At 34.2% G+C, this 21,292-nt stretch overlaps 2 protein-coding genes and 3 pseudogenes across 2 annotated transcripts; 4 read left to right on the top strand and 1 right to left on the bottom strand.

Moving 5' to 3' along the window:
• The first annotated feature begins 29 nt into the window (after positions 1-29).
• On the top strand, positions 30-4,737 carry LOC146902745 (uncharacterized). The gene is made up of 6 exons (XM_085732312.1): positions 30-442; positions 552-1,468; positions 1,556-2,779; positions 2,888-3,106; positions 3,219-4,067; positions 4,160-4,737. Exons 1-6 carry the CDS (start codon positions 54-56, stop codon positions 4,735-4,737), a joined length of 4,176 nt encoding a protein of 1,391 aa, XP_085588438.1. The 5' UTR covers positions 30-53.
• Positions 4,738-6,794: 2,057 nt separating this feature from the next.
• LOC146902744 (uncharacterized) lies at positions 6,795-8,238 on the bottom strand. Its single transcript, XM_085733212.1, has 4 exons — positions 7,762-8,238; positions 7,632-7,707; positions 7,313-7,526; positions 6,795-7,232 (listed from the first exon to the last, which is right to left on the bottom strand). The coding sequence occupies exons 2-4, from the start codon at positions 7,646-7,648 to the stop codon at positions 6,963-6,965; spliced, it is 501 nt and encodes a 166-aa protein (XP_085589338.1). The 5' UTR covers positions 7,649-7,707; positions 7,762-8,238; the 3' UTR covers positions 6,795-6,962.
• Positions 8,239-9,161: 923 nt separating this feature from the next.
• Positions 9,162-10,082, top strand: LOC146902743 (cell wall / vacuolar inhibitor of fructosidase 1 pseudogene; annotated as a pseudogene).
• Positions 10,083-14,085: 4,003 nt separating this feature from the next.
• On the top strand, positions 14,086-15,137 carry LOC146902742 (L-type lectin-domain containing receptor kinase S.4-like; annotated as a pseudogene).
• A 2,335-nt stretch (positions 15,138-17,472) lies between these two features.
• LOC146902741 (uncharacterized) lies at positions 17,473-21,129 on the top strand (annotated as a pseudogene).
• Positions 21,130-21,292: the final 163 nt, after the last annotated feature.

Raw genomic sequence — 21,292 nt, 5'->3', positions numbered from 1 at the left:
GATATGGTGATATAGGGCAACCCAATTGGGAGTGTGAATTTTGTGGAGCGTTAATGTGGTATCAAGAAAGGAGGCAGAAGTCAAAAAATACTACAAAACCTAAGTTTCAACTATGTTGTCAACATGGGAAGGTTCAATTGCCTTTACTGGAACAGCCTCCACAGCTTCTTCAACATCTTTTATTTGATAACCAAAGCAAAACCAGCAAGAATTATCAGAACAATGCTAGAACGTACAATGCCATGTTCTCATTTACTTCACCTGGTATGAAAATGGATTCATACACAAACAGAGGAAAAGGTCCACCTGTACTACGAATGCAAGGTCAGACATGTCATAGAATTGGAAGCATGTTGCCCTTAGCCGGACAACGACCTAAGTTTGCTCAGCTATATATCCATGACACTGACAATGAGATTTCTAACAGAATTGGTTCTTTTAGGTATATACAATTATATACTTGTATGGTTTCAAATCAGTATTATATATGTTGCATTTTTCTATAGTGTCTTATATATGATGTTATTGTTTCGTTGCTTTTTCCCATACAGGGACAACAAGGATATCGATGAACAATTGGTGAAAGACTTAAGGTCAATGCTTGATGCCAATAATGTGCATGCTAAAGCGTTTAGAATGGCCAGGGATCTCTTCAAGAGTGGCCCTGTTCAGAATGTAAGGTTGAAGTTAATTGCAGACAGAAACACTGATGGCAGGGTGTACAATAAGCCAACAGTTTCAGAAGTTGCGGCACTCATTGCAGGGGATATTGATTCTGCCAAACATAGAGATATTATATTGCAAGGGCAAACAGGCAATTTACAACGAATTGATGAATTTCATGCGAGTTATCTTGGGTTTCAATATCCACTTCTTTTCCCATATGGAGAAGATGGTTATCGACCTGGGATTTTGTTGAGATATAAGGATGATACTGTTGTGAACAGCAGGAATCGGTTGACTATCAAAGCATGGTTTTGTTTTAGGATACAATCAAGAAAATTTGAGGCAAATACTTTGTATTGTTCTAGAAGACTTTTCCAACAATTTTTGGTCGATGGCTACGCAATGATGGAGGCTGAAAGGCTGAATTGGTTGAGGAAAAATCAGTCAAAGCTTAGAGTTGGGAAATACAGGCAACTAAGCGAGAACACTGCAGGTCAAAACCAAAGTCAGCAAAAACTACAAGGCAAGAGAGTAGTTCTTCCATCAACTTTTGTAGGAAGTAAAAGATACATGGATCAACTATACTTTGATGGTATGGCAATATCAAGTGTTGTTGGTTTTCCAGATATCTTTATTACCTTCACATGTAATCCAAACTGGCCTGAAATAACAAGAGAACTAGCAAAATTCAATTTGAAACCGCAAGATCGTCCAGATATCATTGCAAGAGTTTTCAAAATCAAGTTTGATGAACTAATGAAAGACTTGACCAAAAACCACACACTTGGCAAGGTCCTTGCATGTAAGTAAACATTGCCATATTGCCTTAAATATGCTGTACACTTTAATTAGAATGATTTGTGCTAATTATTACTATTGCATTTCACAGATATGTACACAATTGAATTCCAGAAAAGAGGCTTACCACATGCTCACATTCTTATATTTTTGCATCCTTCAAGCAAGTATCCAACCCCTGCAGACATTGACAAGATCATTTCAGCTGAAATACCTGATCCAAAGAAGCACAATGATTTATACAACTTGGTCAAGAGTCACATGATTCATGGACCATGTGGGCTTGCAAGACTCTCATCACCATGCATGGGGAAAAACAATAAATGTTCCAAATTCTTTCCCAAAAAGTACATTGAACGTACTATTGTTGATCAAGATGGCTATCCTGTATACAAGAGAAGCTCAAACACTCACACCATAATCAAGAATGGTATTACCCTAGACAACAGACATGTTGTTCCATACAACAAAAAATTGTTGATGAAATATCAAGCCCACATCAACATGGAATGGTGTAACCAAAGTGCTTCGATTAAATATCTTTTCAAATACATACACAAAGGATATGATCGCATCACAGCCCGGATTGTGCCAACCGAACATAATGTGACATCTCAGGGACAACCAGTTGATGAAATCAAGCATTATCTAGATTGTAGGTATATATCACCGGCTGAAGCATGTTGGAGAATTCTGTCATTTTCAATTCATGGAAGAAAACCAGCGGTTGAACGCATGTTCTTTCATTTAGTTGGTGAGAAATGCATATACTTTACTGATCATTCCACCATGGAAAATGTGCTAGAAAAGGCAAGTGTCACCGAATCTATGTTCACAGCATGGCTACAGGCAAATCAAGAATATGAGGCTGCAAGACAATTGACATATGGTCAATTTGTTTCTAAATTTGTTTTCAGCAAAAAAGATAGAATTTGGACTCCTAGAAAGAGGGGTTATACTATTGGTAGATTAATATGGGTTCCACCTACAACCGGAGAATTGTTCTATTTGCGGATGATGTTAACCGTTGTCAAAGGACCAAAAACATATGAAGAAATTCGCAAAGTTGGAGATATACAGTTTCTATCATTCAGAGAGGCTTGCTTTGCTATGGGATTCCTAAATGATGATATGGAGTTCATTGGCGCCATTAGAGAAGCATACCAATGGGGTTCCGGTTATTTTTTGAGAAGATTGTTTGTGATTATGCTACTTTCTGGAGCAATGAATAGACCACGTCACGTATGGAATAAGACTATTCATTGGTTGTCTGATGGAATCCTACGTGAACAGCGAAACTTGGCAAACAATCAAGGTTTGTTCATATAATGCAGAACAAAATATGTTTATTTTTAAAATGTCTTTATTTTCAAATCACTTTTCCTCCTCTTCATCTATTTTAAAATATCTTTATGTTTCGCAGAATTGATGCTCAGTGAGGAACAAATTCAAAATCTAACTTTGATCGAAATTGAGAAATTATTACAATCAAGTAGAAGGACTTTGAAGGATTTTGCTTCCTTGCCTTATCCAAATGGATATGTACTTGAGCAGCTGGGCAATAGATTAATCTACGATGAACGTAGTTATGATATTGGAACCCTCCAAACAGAGTTTCAAGAATTATTTTCATCCCTTACAGGTATTATACTACTTTGTAGATTTATCACTACAAACTACCATTATTTTATATATACACTATAAAATTAATGACCATGCTGTTTCCCTTTGTTATTCAACAGATGAGCAGAGAGTTATTTTTGACAAGATCATGTTGGCTGTTACTAATCAAAAAGGAGGTGTTTTCTTCTTGCATGGTTATGGTGGGACAGGTAAAACTTTCATGTGGCGCACACTTGCAAGTGCATTACGATCAAAGCATGAAATTGTGTTGACTGTTGCCTCAAGCGGAATTGCATCGCTACTTCTACCCGGAGGCCGAACTGCACATTCTAAGTTTAAAATGCCTGTGCCTACATTAGATAACTCCATGTGCAACATTGATCATGATAGTGATATGGCAGACCTTCTTCGTCAAACCAAGCTTATAATATGGGACGAAGCACCGATGTCCCATAGATATACTTTTGAGTGCTTGGACAGAACGCTTAAAGATATTATGGGTGATGGGATTAAGAAAAGTGAGCTCATCTTTGGGGGGAAGGTTGTAGTATTTGGTGGGGATTTTAGACAGATATTACCAGTTATACCAAGAGCCAACCGTTCTGATATTGTCCATGCCTCAATCAATTCTTCATATATTTGGGATCATTGTCAAGTTCTTGAATTGACAAAAAATATGAGATTGAAGCATGGTTCAGATCCTAAAGAAAACGAAGAAATTGAAGAATTTTCAAACTGGCTTTTACGTCTTGGAGAGGGAAGAATTAACGAGCCTAATGATGGTTATGCTGAGATCCCTATTCCCAAAGATATGTTGCTAACTGAGTATGAAGATCCTATCCTTGCTATTGTTCAAAGTACATATCCTAACTTCTTGGATAATTACAAATCTTACGATTACTTGAAGAGCAGAGCCATTTTGGCTTCAACTATTGAAGTTGTTGATCAAATAAATGACTATGTTTTAGGTCTAATGCCAGGTATTATAATGTAACCCTTCTATATCAAACATCATTATTTCTATTTTGCTGGTTTAAAGAATAACAATCGAGCTTCCTTTGAAACTGTGCAGGAGAAGAGCGAGTCTATTTCAGTGCCAACTCTATTGATAGATCAGAAATGCATGATAGTACTGTTACAGATGTTTTAACACCTGAATTCTTAAGTACATTGCGAACTTCTGGACTACCAAATCATAGCATCAAACTAAAAGTAGGGTGTCCCATTATGTTATTGAGGAACATAGATCAAGCTGAAGGACTTTGCAATGGGACAAGATTGATAGTAACAAAGATGGCTACTCACGTTTTGGAAGCTAAGATAATGGGTGGCAAACATCATGGGAATATTATCTATATACCACGTATGGATATGTCACCATCTCAATCTCCTTGGCCATTCAAGTTATGTAGGAGACAATTTCCGATTGTAGTTTCTTACTCAATGACGATCAACAAATCTCAAGGTCAGTCTCTTGATTGGGTTGGCCTTTATTTACCTAAAGATGTCTTTAGTCATGGCCAAATCTATGTTGCAATCTCAAGAGTAACCAGCCAAAAGGGTATCAAGATACTCATACATGATGAACATAAACTCCCAAAAGACACTACCACAAACGTTGTTTACAAAGAAATATTTGAAAATGTTTGACAAGTAAGTACTCTCCTAATTATTTTTGAATCTAATTATGCAGATTCAATATCTTTTCGTATAATACTATATCATAATAATCATGCTCATGCTTAATAAATATGTTAACTTACAATACAGGTGCCATGATTGCAGAAGCCATGTTTTGCTGCATCCTCCTCTAAAATAGACTCTGCCATTTTTTGTTGTTCAAGCTTCAGTTTTTCCAATACTTAAGTTGTAAAGTGATAAAATCAACTTGTCCTACTTCACTATATACTATTGCTATTTCATTGTTGGTTCATCTTTCTCATGATTATTTTATGACCTTCTGACTTTACTGGATTCAAAACTGTTTCATCATCAATTATAACTATCTTCATTAATATATGAGAATATAATGAGGCCAAGATAATTGGCCCAACTTTGACTTCATATAGGAGGACTCCTTCAATAGTTATGAAGCTTTCAAAATTGATTTAATTTAAAATAAACTTACTTTAGACCAGTGCAATATCACTTCCATACTCAGGATCTATAAGTTCCCAGGTTAATTCAAGTTAGAAAGTGCTAATTTATAATTACATATAGATTGATTGGATGCATATCTCCTTTTATGATGTCTTCAGTTCTGTCAAAACCAACAAACAACTTCATTGAAGCTTTTTATTAATTGTATTATGGTAAAATATCTGCATCAATAACAGAAGAAAATGATACAACAACAATTATGAAAATTAACTACTTACATTGTTGGCCATAGCAGCAAGATGATGAGATGTTGCAGCTGTGGAGGCTATATCATAAATATATCTTCAAATGTTTTCCCAACAAACTATAGATTTTAAGGCGATCTATTTCACACCAAAGTCAATTAATGAACTTCCCAACCATAATACTCAAGCTTTTTCAGTCCAATTAATTGTATATTTTCATACACCATACCATGGGAGGTAGAATGGAGATACAAACAAAAAACAAACAGTCATGCATGTGCATCATTGAAGGTTGAATTTAACTATTACTTTCCCTCATATATCCTATCACTTACAGAATATTGCTTTAAGAATCAAACAAGACCCATTTTTTGGACAACGTGCTACTTTACAGACACATAATATTACTTCAATGTGCATTATTGAAGGTTGAATTTAACTATTACTTTTTGTTTGACACTTTTTGGGGCGTATAAGGACCGCATATAATTCTAATATATGTTTGCACAGTTACATCTTCTTATTGTTGTTGTACTTATTACAGACGTCCTATAATTTATAAAGCACAACCAAGTTGTCACCAACCTTAATGGGCTTGGATATCGGGTAATTGACACTTTTTCAAGCCCACATTTTTCTTAATAAGCACACTTAAATTGTTAGTGAGTTAATATGTTAGGTCTGTTCACTATTGATATGTTTCATTATCTAACTCACTTTCTCATTGTAACCTTTAATATGACAGCAGTGTTGGTCGAGCTATTTACTGCATTATTTCTACCTCCTACTTCACATGCATTTATTCTTTTTCATAAGTCTTTTCCCTCAGTCTAGATTTAACACATCAATGCAAACTTACTGCAATCAGATAGTGTAGATTCTTTCAAATTCAAAAAAACCAATACTTCCTCATAACATGCATGCTATCCAGCTAATATTTTTGGTTTTTTCGTGGCAGTGCAGCAAACCAAATCTGCCAAGATGCCTTACCATATCTTCCTTCATCAACCTTTTTTCATTTCCAACATATTTTAACATTTTATATTTAATGTTGTCACTAATTTGATAATTAATATTGTACAGATCAATGTTATTAGTAATCTCATATTATATATACCCAATGACAATCATAATTATCTACATCACTTATTTTCTCCACTATTCAACTACAAAATTGGCTAACTCAAATTATGGAATCTCATCAAACTATCATTCAACAGATTCCTATTGGAACTATGTGTGCTGCAAGAATATTAGGCCAGGTATAAACAAAATGGTTTTGTTATAATTATAGTCATAGATTTCGTGGTTTTCATTAACTGTCGAATATAAACATCACTAACCAAAACTATCACAATAATATTACAATACAAAACAAAACATTATTAAATCACACATAGTACATCACGTTACAATTACAAATAATTATAAATATACCTAAAATACTACAAGTACAACAATACTTATTCAACAACAACTGCTACAAACACATCCCAAACAAGATAAAAAACTCCAACTATACATAAAGATTCAAACATCCCTCTCCAGAAATTTCACATAGCAATTGAAAGGATTATTGTTGTAAATTTGAAACAAAAGCCTATCATCAACTTCCACATTACATTTCTTAACAAAATCATTCCACCCTTGCCCTATGTACCTCTTCATCTTATCACCATCTTCAAAAAAAACATCACAGTTGATATCTTCAATACCATCTTCATCTGAATCAACCAAGGTCAGTGTGATTTGCTTCTGATCTGCCTTTAGAATTTCGACTCCTATGTGTATAGGAATACGCTGTAAAACATACACCAATCCAGTGTTTATAAATAACACAACAAATTTAACAAATATTAAAACAACCATAAAACACTTACAACAGCATAAGTTGGACGAAGATGTGCAGAACTAACTAAAATCTCCCATGAATTGTTTGTAACTCTTAGACATGGAGGTACCGGCTCTGGTTCCTTATAGTCATCATATTGCATGTCAAATTTTGGAACTGGATCAGAACCAGGAACATAGTAACCTTCCTTGGTAAATGACTGGTAGCATTCTTCTTCTGAATCATGGTTTTTGGAACCCCCGCTGTTAAGAACAACCATTCCATTTGTAATATAATACTTGAACAAAAAAATCTTTAATACACAAGTAAAGATATCGAAGAGATGTTACTTTACATATGATTTTTACCTCTTTGAACAAGACATGATGACAGGAATAAGCAAACTGCAACCAATTTTGTTATGTGATGAAAACAGCACTATGCCTGGAATAAGCAAACTGCAACCAATTTTGTTATGTGATGAAAACAGCACTATGCCTGCAATTGCACACCTACTGCATATTTTTATATAACAGGTGGTCCATGTATGTTTTTGGGCTAAGCCATCCTAACTTATATATTTTCGGCGGCCCAACACACTTTTTTGCTTTTACACCCTACTTATTCACTCATTCACTTTACCATGGATTCATTAAATAAGACAATCAATATTTTAAATTTCTTAAATCCATTTTCTATTTACATTATTTTTGTCCTACTATAACCATAATTTATTTTCCTTTTTTCTATTTACATATGAATTTTAAAAAAATACAATTTCTCTCTCAAATTTTGATAGTTTATCAATAAAATATTTGATATACATTCAATAATCATACCAACTTCTTATTTTTACATTATAAACCATAAATAATTTCATGTCATTTTCTAATTAATCCATGACTATCTAAATTTTTATTACAATAATTTAAATATTAAACAATTACTGTACCCGTGCGTCAGCACGGGTATACCACTAGTGCATGTTGAAAAGTTAAATATACTACTTTTCATTTTCTTCATATGCATGTTAAATATACTACTTTTCATTTTTGTTTTTGTTTTTGACCTAATAGTTGATGCATACTTACAAAACACGTATGATGGGGGGGTATAGTAATTCGGATCTAAATCTAAGATTTCACATAAAATGCTATCACAATCAAACCACTAATTATGCTGTAAGACCTGGATGTACCAAGTCTTTTTTCTTTTTGATCCAATAGGATGTACAAAGTAGCTTTATAATTTTTTACCCACTCAATTTATCGTATATAAAGCAAAATACGGTTCAATATGGTAGATATCATATAATATAATAAGGGATATTTGTTCAAAAATATAATAAGGGATATGAATCCTTAAAGATGATATGTAATTGTACATTTTTTTTAAGAAAAGTTGTACTTTAATATTTTTATAGACAAAGTTGATTTAGAAAAAGGGGTAATAGTCACTTTGGTCCCTCAATGTGTAGCAAGTAGTCACAATAGTCCTTCAATGTATCAAAATTCCAAAATAGTATCTGATTGTCCACTTTGTTAGTCAAAATAGTTCCTAAAGCTTAAATAACCCCTTAATACTCACAATAACTCTTTTGATATAAGGACTAAAATGACAATAAGTAAGTACGTATAAGAACTAATATGACAATAAGTAAGTCTATTGAAGAACTAATATGACAATATTAACGAAATATTTTAATATCAAAGACTATTTTGACTAACAAAGTGCACAATCAGGGACTATTTTGCTATTTCGATACATTGAGGGACTATTATGACCACTCGTCACTCATTCAAGGACCAAAGTGACTATTTCCCCTTAGAAAAACGTTACATATGTGGAAAAATGCGTACAACAATCAATCCCTAATAACTTTTTTCCTACACTATAAAATGGCCTAGCACATTGCTTCTAGGTACAATCAATCAATCATTCTCTTTTTGAAAATTAACAATGACAAATTTTAAGCCTCTAACTCTTTGCTTATTCCTTCAAGCTATTGTTATCATAATTTCAATACCAACAATCCAAAGCAGAAGTACTAATTTCCATTCAAAGGATGAAAAACTATCACTCATAGAAAACACTTGCAAAAAAACACCAAATTACAATGTTTGCCTTCAGTCTTTGAAGGCATATTCTGGTACCTCTGCTGGTGATGTAACAGGGCTAGCACAAATCATGGTGAAAGTGATGAAAGCAAAAGCAAACGATGGATTAAATAGAATCCACCAGCTACAAAGGTTGAGAAATGGAGCTAGGAAAGCTTTGAGTTCTTGTGGTGACAAATACAGAGCAATTTTGATAGCTGATATACCTCAAGCTATTGAAGCTTTGGAGAAAGGGGACCCTAAGTTTGCAGAAGATGGTGCAAATGATGCTGCTAATGAGGCTACTTATTGTGAGAGTGAGTTCAATGGGAAATCTCCACTCACAAAACAGAACAATGCTATGCATGATGTTTCAGCTGTTACATCATCTATTGTTAGACAATTACTCTAGATACTTGGTTGCTTAAATCCTTAAACCTATATATGCTTCTATTAGTTAATAATTATATGTTGTCTATGGAATATATTAGCAATAATTATGTAAATGTCTTCTAATATAATGCAGTTAGAGCTTCTCCGATGGAAGGAGCTTATCCTATAAGCTTTTGGTATCAAATACTTATATGGGGGCTCGTTTAAAGGTGTGTCTATTTGGGAGAGTATCTTGTATAATAATGGTCCCTCTCTTTCTTAAATTAGTGTATTTTTTACATGGAATAAATAAATCAGTGTTGAAATATAAGGATCTAGAGTTATTTGTGAGATTCATATATTTTTTTAGACTTTGAAATGAAGAGATTGGATGTTTATTAGATATGCAATTAAAAATATAAAATGAAGAATATGTACATTCGAGAATCATTTAAAACACAATTAAAAATAGTTTTATTGGAGATGGTCTTAGGAGTTTCTGATTGAAACAAGTCTAAACTACAAAATATAATTTTGGACTTGATGTGTACCATCTTTGTTTTCAATGTCAAATAAACCACAATATTATATTCACAATGAGTTTAACACAATTAGGGTGGGTCATCAACTCATCATAAATTTGTAAAAACTACACTCTATAACTTCAACAAAATCGCATTACCACGGTGATTACCACAAATCTATTATCATTCCAAAAATGCACATAAATGTTAAATGTAAAATTCATTCCTCTACTGGTGTTTGTAAAAGGATTTAAATTTGTGTTTGGTTTCCAAACATATTTCATTTTTATTTCTTTATTTTAGAAACATGACATTTAGGTATTATTTTTTTATATCCAGTTAAACTGAGATATACATAACATGTTTGAGCGATTTTGAATGAAACCGATTTTATAACAAAAAAATTATATATTTGTTTACCATGATATAGTAACGAAGATTCCGACACTGTTTAACAGTGACTAATCTCTGTCAGAGAACATGTGTGTTCTTTCCTTTCAACTGAATTTTTTCAGCACGATTATAGATTAAACTCGTAACCACTTGCTCAAAGGGTCAACGTTCCTTATCGTAGATCAATCTATTGTCGGTTAATAAAATTGTTGAACATTTATTGATGTAAAACTTATTATAATTCAGTACATACAATGTTTTTTTATCATTTATAGTCAATGGAAGAGGTTTAAAGATTACTTTAGTTCTCTCATTTAGAGTAACTAAGTTTACCAAATTCATGTTTACAAACAAGAAAACCATCATTATTTAGATTACTTGTATTGTATCCAGACATACAAATATATGTCATATTTTTCAATTATTAGAGGAATAGCCAACTGTGGATAGGTATGAGCCGTATAATTGTTGATAATCTCTATCTTTGCCTTCTTTTTATCCCACTTCAGTAATGGCTGTCTCTTTCTTCTTTACTAAATGTGGGGCATAACGATAAGGTTGAGTGAACCAAATAGTCTGTTGATTGGCTTGTCTTTCTTTGATGATTGTTGCATATGTTTAGGCTGAACTGAAGGTTATATTTATTATTATAGGTATAGGATTCATTATAAAGTGACAATTGCACCTGAAGAAGTTTAATTTGGGGAAAATTGTTGTTAGGGGATGTAACCAGTATAACAATATGTTGATGTCGAACATTAGTTTGTATAATTTCAATAGACTGTTTGGTAATTTACCCCGTTAGAAAAGAATTCACTGAAGTCGTTTGTTGAATTTGTGGAGCCACTTTGATTTGAGTTGCGATTACCGTATGAATTTATCTTTATTTTCTTTTACTCGAGCGAGTCACACGTTCTATTCCTGGAGTAGGTTGACGATGTTTGTGAGAACTTTGTTTGCCAAATGAACCTACCGAATGTTGAAAGATTTGTGTTTCGTGGTTCTGCCGAATAAAGGACAAATGGACTACAGAATGAAGACTCGCGGTGGAGTTGGTTACACCTGATTCTTGTTATAAGAATAAAAACCTTAAAACCAATGTAATCATTAATTGTTGTAGTTTTTTTAAATATTTTTGCAAAAGACTTCATCTGATCTTAATTATAAGTAACTTCTTATTTTTTAGGTTCATTAAATAAATAATGAATGAACATAAAAGTAAAAAGTTACTTATAAATTATAATTGAGACTCGAGAGAGTTTATCCTTATAAAAAGTTGTGAAACATTAAATATATTCACTAATATTAAAAAAAATCATCAAATGAGATGTAGAAAAATCTTTTAGGTAATAATTACATCTTAAAAGTTGTAACATTTTCTTATAAACATGACCAAATTTTTTTAATAAAATAAATAAATGTTCGGAGCCCCTAATATGGACCCCTAAATTAAAGGACCATGGGTGAACCTAAACAAATGACCTGCTGTAGCCAGTCATATCTTTTAGGGGAAAAAATACTTATTTTGTCTTCCTCAACTAAAAAAGTAAAACTCATTTCATCTATCGAAATCTTGTTGATAGGAAATTTCAAAATATTTGATTTTTTTTTTCCATTAAAGTAAACTGTAAATCTTAACGAATAATCTTCATAAACTGTAATGTAGGAGGTGATTTGCTGATCTTTCATAAAATATGCCAGGAGAACGACAACCATTAGAAAAACAATTACTTAAAATTTAGCTAGTGTTGAAATGAAACTGGAGCTTGAAAAACCATTAGAGTTGAACTTGAACAGACCGAGAACATCTTATCTTTACTCTTTCTATAATATTGAGTTGATTTTATTAGAGCTATTTTGTTCAGAAAAGGTGTCAAATCATCCATTGAAACTTAGCCGAAAATTAGAATTATTGTTCAACGTTGTTGAATCCAAAAAAGGAACCTTTTGTTCCTAAAACTTATCACAGATCCAAATATCCAACAGAGTTGTTATGTTAGTGGGCCACAAGAATTGGTTCAGATTCTGATCAATCAAGGAAAATTAGGGACAAGTAGCAGAAAGTGAAAAGTTTGAACATTTTTGGAGGAGAGAAAGAGGGCCTTCAATCCTCTTGTATGACAGAGATTAACTAGTACTGAAATCTAGCACACTCTCATTTCAGTGGAATAAGGATAGTGTCGTGGTTGTGGAAGTCAAAGCATATGAAATATGGGTTGGGTTTTGAGTGTTTAAAGAAGATGAAAGGATTTTTTTTTTGCAAGTAGCTTTTTATCCCAAATAACGGTGAGAGACTACAGCAGGTCATTTGTTGAGGTTCACCCATGGTCCTTTAATTTAGGGGTTCATATTAGGAGCTCCCATAAATGTTTTCTTATAATAAAGACTAAATGGAATAATCGATTCAAAGGACTGAGGTTTGTAGGTATGTTTATAAGTTATGTCAAAGGCTAAATTAATCCAATGGTCCCTCAACTAATTACCAGTTTTCATTTTGGTCTCATAAGTCTTAAAATCATCATTTTGGTCCCTCAATTTTTGCTTCAGTTTTCAAAAAAGTCTTTTCCGTCAAATTAGTAACTGCCGTTATTCTTTTCCGTCAAATTCCATTTTTCGCATTTTCAAAAAAAAATAAAAATTGTTCTTCTCTCTCACGACGACAACACCAAAAAAGCTCTTCTTCTCTCCTCAAACACCACCACTCACTTCCAACCACCACCACCAGATTCCACCACTGCCGTTATTCTTTTTCGTCTTTATCTTTTTTTTGTCACGATTTAGTCCTTTATGTTATAAAATGACAATATCTTATCATTTTCTATGAGATTTTTTTCAAAGAAGTTTTATTTTCTAGGTTTGTATGATGAAGATTTGCGTTTGTCTATGAATTTGATGAATTTTTTTTGGAGTTTTTGATTATTTTTTTCATAAAAAAGGATAACTATGTTGATATTTTATAACATAAAGGACTTAATCGTGACAAAAAAAATGACAAAGGACGAAAGTGTTACCTAAAATTAAGTTAAGGGACTAATTGTGTAATTTTGCCAATATAGTACTTTGGGACCAATTAATTCCTCATCGTTTTCTCAATTTATAAATTTATCTTTGTTCGCATCTAGTGATCTTACAACCATCAGGGTGCACATCAAACTTGTTTTATCTGAGTATACACCCCTCGAAAAGATCTAACCATCCCTTATTTGAAATTTAATTTCCAAATCAAACTATTCATCTCCACCTTCTTCATTCTATCACATCCTCTTTCTCTCATCTTCCTTTCCTTTTCCTCTATTTATCATTATTTTCGCAAAACCATTCCACCTCCATTTGTGTAGAAATATTTTCAAAGGTGACACTAAGGGTGTGTTGGAGGTGAGGTTGCATAGGGATCCATTTTTCAAGGGCACCAAATGTTTAAATTAGTGAGTGTGCGCATGCGCGCGTGCACGCATGCGTGTGTGCGTGCATGTGTGTCATGCACAAAAAAGGTAGGACACCGCCGACTTCATGTTCCACACAGGGCTGAGAATCTTACAAATGACTTTGCTCTCTCTATCCCTCTTAATAACTCCGGCGGATACCTTAGTTTAACAAACGCCTCCACAGACGATAACTCCACCAAGTGTTTTGTTGTCATCGATCTTGACACAGTTAAACAATACTTTGACTCTAACAACAACCACACGGGGCTCGCCATAAATGACATTCATTTCCATTTTACATTTCATCTCGATTTGAAAATCGCTACAAACAGAACTCGGTTATGTGTTTTATGGATATAAGACAATGGAAACCATAAAATAATCGATGTTTACATGGCGGCGCAACATACAATGGATTTACCTATAGTTGCAAAACCCTCTAAACCAGTTTTAAGTTTGGATCTTGATCTAAAAAAAGGTGGTTAATTATCAAAAATCTTATTTTGGATTATCTGCTTCAACGGGAAATACTGCTGAGTTAAATTGTGTGTTGAAATAGAATATTTCGATTGAGGTTTTTAAAGAAAAGGGAAATTCATTGAGTATTGGTTTAGCCGTTGGTGTTCCTATCTCGGTGTTGATTTTTATTGGTACTGAATTTGGGCGTTGTTATGTTTATAAGAAGAAGAATAGTGAAAATCGTTTTGATTCCAAGATATAAGTGAGATTGTAGAGTTTATCGGGAACAACCAAATGATTTCAATTTAAAGAATTGAATAAAGCTACCAATAACTTTGATGACAAATTGAAGCTTGGACAAGGTGGATTTGGTGTAGTTTATAAAGGAACATGACAAGAAATTGGAAGTTTCTATCAAGGTGTTTTGTAGAGATAAGATGAAAAGCACCGATGATTTAAATTGTGTACTTAAATGGAGTATTTCAATTGAGGTTTTTGGTGAAAAGGGTAAAAACATAAAATTGTTGAATATTGGTTTAGGTGTTGGCTTTCCTCTTATCTTGAATATAATTAGTTTTGTTGGGTTCTTTTTGTCTCTAGGTTAGAAGATCTTTGTACTCTTTCTCCTCACAATTTTAGAAGGATTTGGAGACGGTGGAAGTCTTGGGAGGCTTGCTAATCAACTTCTGGATTAGGCTGCACATTTATAGTTGTTGTTTCAGGCATAGATGCAGTTTTATGATCTAGCACACCTCTAACAAGTATAGATAGAACAATTTTTTTTTTACTTTTTTCAATGGCCCCTTCCCTGCACATACATACAATCTGCATAAGTATCCACATTCTTCATTAATGACCAAATACACCAGATTCAAATTTGAAGGAAACATGGTAGAAAGTAAAACAACGCAAACCTATCACCTTCAAATTTTGTTTTTCCTCAGACGAAGGCAACCATTAATATATATATATATATATATATATATATATATATATATATATATCGATCCATAATTAACCACACACTCCCAGCTACAATGCTTCCCATTGCTTACCTCACTCCCCTCATCGGTATTCTTCACCTCTTCCCAGCAACAACCTCTTTAGCTCTAAACCTTAAAACCAAAACTCACTTTTACGGACCCTTCAATTTCACCAACGCCAACCTTTTTGATGTCATACCTAGGACATCTATTTACCATAGAACCTTCCCGATCACTTCAAACAACACTGGAAGTGAAACCGTCATCTCCCTGCTTAACAAGTCTAACACAATCTTTCTAAAAAACCCATTTAAACTCTGGGATGATGCTGAAAAAAACGCTTCATTCAATACCTCTTTATCTTTCGAGTAAAAAACAACTCTAACGGTTGGTGAGGGCGTTCACTGCACTACATGGTGGCAACAATAAATTCGATGTATAAAACCATTAGTTAGTAATTGATGATGAATGTTGTGAAATTAGATTATGAGAAACTAATTCATTAAACCATTAGCTACTCAAATTTGATATTTTTTTACTAGCTAATGGTTCCATTTTGGAACCATTAGTTTATTAAACTATATACAAACATATTATTAATTAAAAAACTATATAAAATATTTTAGTTTGTTTGTTAAATTTAATAATTTGAAAATAAAATGCAGGATGTTGACACAAAAATGGCGTATTACTCTAAGTTTGCGCCTACAAGCCAAATGAAAGTTTAGACAACCATATATTTTGTAAAGAAATAATAAGCAAAACTCCATTAAGGGACATTTAAGATACAAAATCTTATCCAATTTACCATCAACATTAAATTACACACACAATGAATTTGATCAAACTCTAGTTCACAAATACTTTTTTTTTTAATAATCTAGTTCATAGAGACCTGAAAGCATGCAAAATAATGTTGGACTCCGGTATCAATGCATGTTTAAGTGATTTTAGGTTAGCACGTACATTAGAGAAGGAAAAAACAACATATGCAGAAGTAGAAGGTGTACCATACATAGCACATAATGTTTTGACGTAGTTTGTGTGCACCCATGAGTGGGTACATTGTTTGTGTGTGCGTGCGTGCATGCATGCATGTGTGTTGCGTGTAATAAAAAAAATGTAATGTCTTCATGTTTTACATAAGGCATTCAAAATTTCAAGGATGATCTTGAATATTTTTCCTCATCTCGATAAAGCAAGCTTTCTTTCGTTTCAAATGTGGGAATATGCATAAACCTTCATTTTATGTTTTATTTTTTTGGTTGCAATTCTGAGTTCCATTTCTAGGATTTGATAGATGATTTTGTTAGTTAGTGTTTTGGGTTGATTTTGAGCAAAATTAGTTTGTTTTGCTAGTTTTTTTTCTCTTATTTTCTGCATGAGCAGGGTTGTCTCCGACAATTTGGAGGCTCCGTTATAATCTTGACAATTTTTATTTAAAAAGAATTGACAATTTTTTTCTCTTTTTATTGCGTTAATGTTTGAAAATTATTAAGCGTGTTTTTTTTAGGGTTAATAGTGTTTTTCACCCCTGTAATATAGGCCATTTCCGGTTTTCGCCCCTGTAAAAATTCCGGTTTGATTTATGCCCTTGTAAAAAAAAAAATTCCCGGAATACCACCCTCTTCCCTCCAACTCAGAAAATCAGCCTATGTGGAGCTGACATGGAATTTTATTTTTTTTCTTTTTTTTTCACTTGCCACGTCTATAATTCGTTTTTTTTTTTTTTTAAAAATGTGAAATTTAATTTCGTTTTTTTATATTAATTTTAAAAACTCATTATTAATTTTAATTTTAAAAAACTTAAAACTATAAAAAGTAATATACAGATTTTTTCCTGTTTAGACCCTTGCCATTCTAAATTCTCAGAAACCCTAAGTACTCTAACCCAAATCGTACAGAAATCGAAACCCAGAAAAGAAGAAATCGAAACCCAGAGAATCCATTGAAAACGATGAACAAAGTTGCGAAGAAGAAAACGAAAAACCCAGGAAAGAAGAAGAAGACGGTTGCTGCGAAAGTAACGAAGGTGACGAACCAAGGAGAGAAGATGAATACGAAGCATGACAAGAAGATGCATGTAACGGACGAAGGACAATCTGCGGTGAAGAACAACGGTGGAGCTCCGGTTACTGATGTAAGTTGTATACTTTGCGAAGTTTTTTAAATCCCTTTACTTTCTAGTGTTTTTGTTTGAGTAGGAATCGTTTCTTCTATGTTTATTGTCGTTGTGGTCCTGTAAATGAGGGAAAGGAGGAAAACGTTAAACAACATGTTATTTTTTAGGGTTTTTTATTCGTTTTGAACATGTTTATTGTTGTTGTTTGTCTATTGTGCTGCGTGGGGTCTTATAAGACACGTGTCTTACTGGTATTGGTCAATTTTTTTGTGTACAGAGCAACAGTAAGTTCACCTGCATTTTTCACCATTGTGGAGAGTTTGTTAGGGAGGAAACCATATACTACAGAGGTGGGATTCAAACCATTGTGTCTGACTTAGTTCCAGATGCTTGGAAAGTAGGTGTAATTAGGAAACTTGTGTGTAGCTGGGGTTATCAAGAACATGAGTTTAGGCTTTGGTGTAAAATGGATGAGGTATTGAATGAGTTTGTTCACGTTGACCAGGACCATATAGCAGATGAGATTGCCATACATGTTGTAGGTAGTGAAGTTAATGGACACATTTATGTAGAACATAATGTTACTGATATGTTTGTCAAGACTGATCTACCTAGATTTCTGGATTTGAATGGATCTAGTGAGGAAGATGAAGACAATTTGTACATGTATTCAAGTGATGATGGTGGTGCCAAAGGTGTGAAGTTTGATGACAGTGAGGATGAGAGGGCTACTGCACTTAATGATGGGTTTACATATGTTGAAGTGGATGCACCTGTTGAAGTGGATGCACCTGTGAATGGAACTAATAGAGTAGATGTTGATGGGAAGTCTGTGAGGATTAAGACTTGTGCTTCAAAATCACCATTGAAGAGTAACACTCCTAAGGGAAAGCTGAAAGTGAAAATGCCTACACTTAAAGGGAAAGGGAAGAAAGTTGATGATGAAGAAGAAGAGTATCATAGTGATGAACTAGATAGCTCAGATCCTGATAACTCTGACCATGAGAGTGGGCCCAAATATGAAAAGTTTAGAAAGGAACAATTAAATGCACAATATCAGTTTAAGTTAGGTATGGAGTTTAATTCAATGAAAGAGTTCAAGGATGCAATAATTAAGTGGAATGTGCTGAAAGGGCATCAAATAAAGATGCCAAAAAATGAGCCAGGAAGGGTAAGGGTAGTTTGCAAGGAAGAATGTGGTTATTTGGTCTTTTGCTCTAAGGTGGGGTCCAGCCACACTTATCAGATAAAGACTTTACATAAAGACCACACTTGTGCAAGGAAACAGAAAAAACAAATCTGCTTGTTCTAGGTGGGTGGCTGAGTTTGCTGTAGTTAAGAAGCTCCAAACAAATAAGAAGGTGACCATAGAGGACAACATGGATGACATGAGGAAGAATCATGCAGTGGAGATCACCAAAGGTAGGGCATGGAAAGCAAAACAGATAGCACAGAAAATTGTTGAGGGTAATGCTGATGGTCAGTACTCAATGATCTGGAGATATGCTGCTGAGCTTAAAAGAGTATGTTCTTCGAACAATGTGAAAATCAATGTTGATAGGCCAGATCTAGGATTACAACCCAGGTTTGGCTCTTTTTACTTTTGTTTTGATGGCTGCAAAAAAGGGTTTACAAATGGATGTAGGCCATTTGTTGGGGTTGATGGTTGTCACCTAAAGACAAAGTATGGGGGTCAACTACTCATTGCTGTTGGCAGAGACCCAAATGACCAGTACTTTCCTCTTGCATTTGGTATTGTTGAAACTGAGTGCAGGGCAAGCTGGAAGTGGTTCATGGAGTTGTTGTTGGATGACATTGGGAAGGACAAGAGATATGTATTTATATCAGATCAACAGAAGGTAAGTGGTTCTCTGTCATTTCATGTTATCATTCATTTATGTGAAATTTCAATTTGTTTTATGTTAACATTATTACTGTTATATTTTTCCAGGGACTAATGAGTATGTTTGAAGAGATGTTTGAGAGTGTTGAGCACATGTTCTGCCTAAGACATTTGTATGCTAACTTCAAGAAGAAATTTGGTGGAGGTACTCTGATAAGGGACTTGATGATGGGAGCTGCTAAAGCTACATATTATCAAGGTTGGAAGGCAATGATGGAAGAGATTAAGAAACTTGATGTAGGTGCTTGGGAATGGTTGATGGGCCAACCAACTAAAAGCTGGTGTAAGCATGCCTTTAGCTATTACTCTAAATGTGATGTCCTTATGAATAACCTGTCTGAGTCATTTAATGCTACAATCTTAGTTGCTAGGGATAAACCTTTTCTGACCATGTGTGAGTGGATTAGGAATTACTTGATGAATAGGATGTCAACATGTAGGGTTAAGCTTGAGAGATGGCATCATAACATTATGCCCATGCCTAGGAAGAGATTAGATAAGGAAGTTTTTATGAGTGGGCATTGGACACCAATCTGGTCAATAGGTGATGAGTGGCAAGTAACCCATAGTTATAATGGCCAACAGTTCATTGTGAACACTGCTAAGAGGACATGTGCATGTGGCTTTTGGGAGTTGGTTGGGATCCCATGTAGGCATGCAGTTGCAGCATTAGGATATAGGCAGCAAAACCCTGAACACTTTGTGGATCCATGTTACTCAAGAAGATCATATGAACTGTGTTATGAAAATGCTATTAGTGCAATTAATGGTCAAGAGATGTGGCCTGAAGTTGAATCAGAGGAAATCCTGCCACCTAACTACAAAAGAGGTCCAGGAAGGCCTAAAAGGCTTAGGATTAGGGAATTTGATGAAAATGGAGGAAGGATGAGAAGGCGTGGAGTAGATGTACCAAATGTGACAAAATAGGTCATAACAAAAGGAAATGCAAAAGTGATGTCCAACACCCAGAAGTTGCCAAGAGACAGGTAAATTTGTATTGAGTTTAACTTGTAATATGTGTTTCAATTTTTTATTTAATCTAACTCTTGGATTGAATGACACAGAGGAAACCTGCCAAGAATACTGGTGGTGCAACCACTAGTCATGATGAAGCTGCAGGCAACACTGAGACTGAAGCTGCAGGCAACAATTTGTTTGGTGATATACCAGATGAAGTTTTTGCTTCTATGCCTGACATCCAATCTACTGATGTTGGCAATAACTCTGAAAGTGAAGTTCATGCTGTCAAACAAAGTGAAGTACCTGTTGTTAATGGACCAAAGATGATGATGAGTGGACTCATAATGATGAATGGGCCAAGGATGATGAATGGACCCAGAATGAGGAATGGACCAAGGATGATGAATGTACCTAAGGTGCAGAAGAGAACCAGTAACAGGTTAAGGAAGTTGAAGACAAAAGCAATTCAGGGACCAGGTGCTAGTGCTGATGAGCCATTTGTGTTGGATGAAGCTGAAGAAGGAGTGCTGACACAAGAGGATGGTCCAGTTACTTCCAAAGATGGAATTGTCCTGCCTTATGTCAGGAAGATGCCATGTCTTGTTTTACCTCAGGAAAAGGAGAATTGAATGGAATCTGTTGTTGTCAAATCTTTAAGCTACTGTTATCACTTTATTTTGGTTTATGCTGATGCATGTTTATGCACTTAATGTGCAATATTTTGGTTTATGACTAAGACCAGTAACTGCACTTTATGTTATTATTATGCTGTAATGACTTTAAGCACTTTTA

The sequence above is a fragment of the Medicago sativa genome, chromosome 8 (genome assembly GCF_051527215.1).
Source record: "Medicago sativa cultivar Bolivia chromosome 8, Bolivia_mono, whole genome shotgun sequence".
Lineage (NCBI taxonomy): Eukaryota > Viridiplantae > Streptophyta > Magnoliopsida > Fabales > Fabaceae > Medicago > Medicago sativa.
The sequence above is the reverse complement of the archived record's forward strand: the minus strand, read 5'-3'. Positions and strand labels throughout refer to the sequence as shown.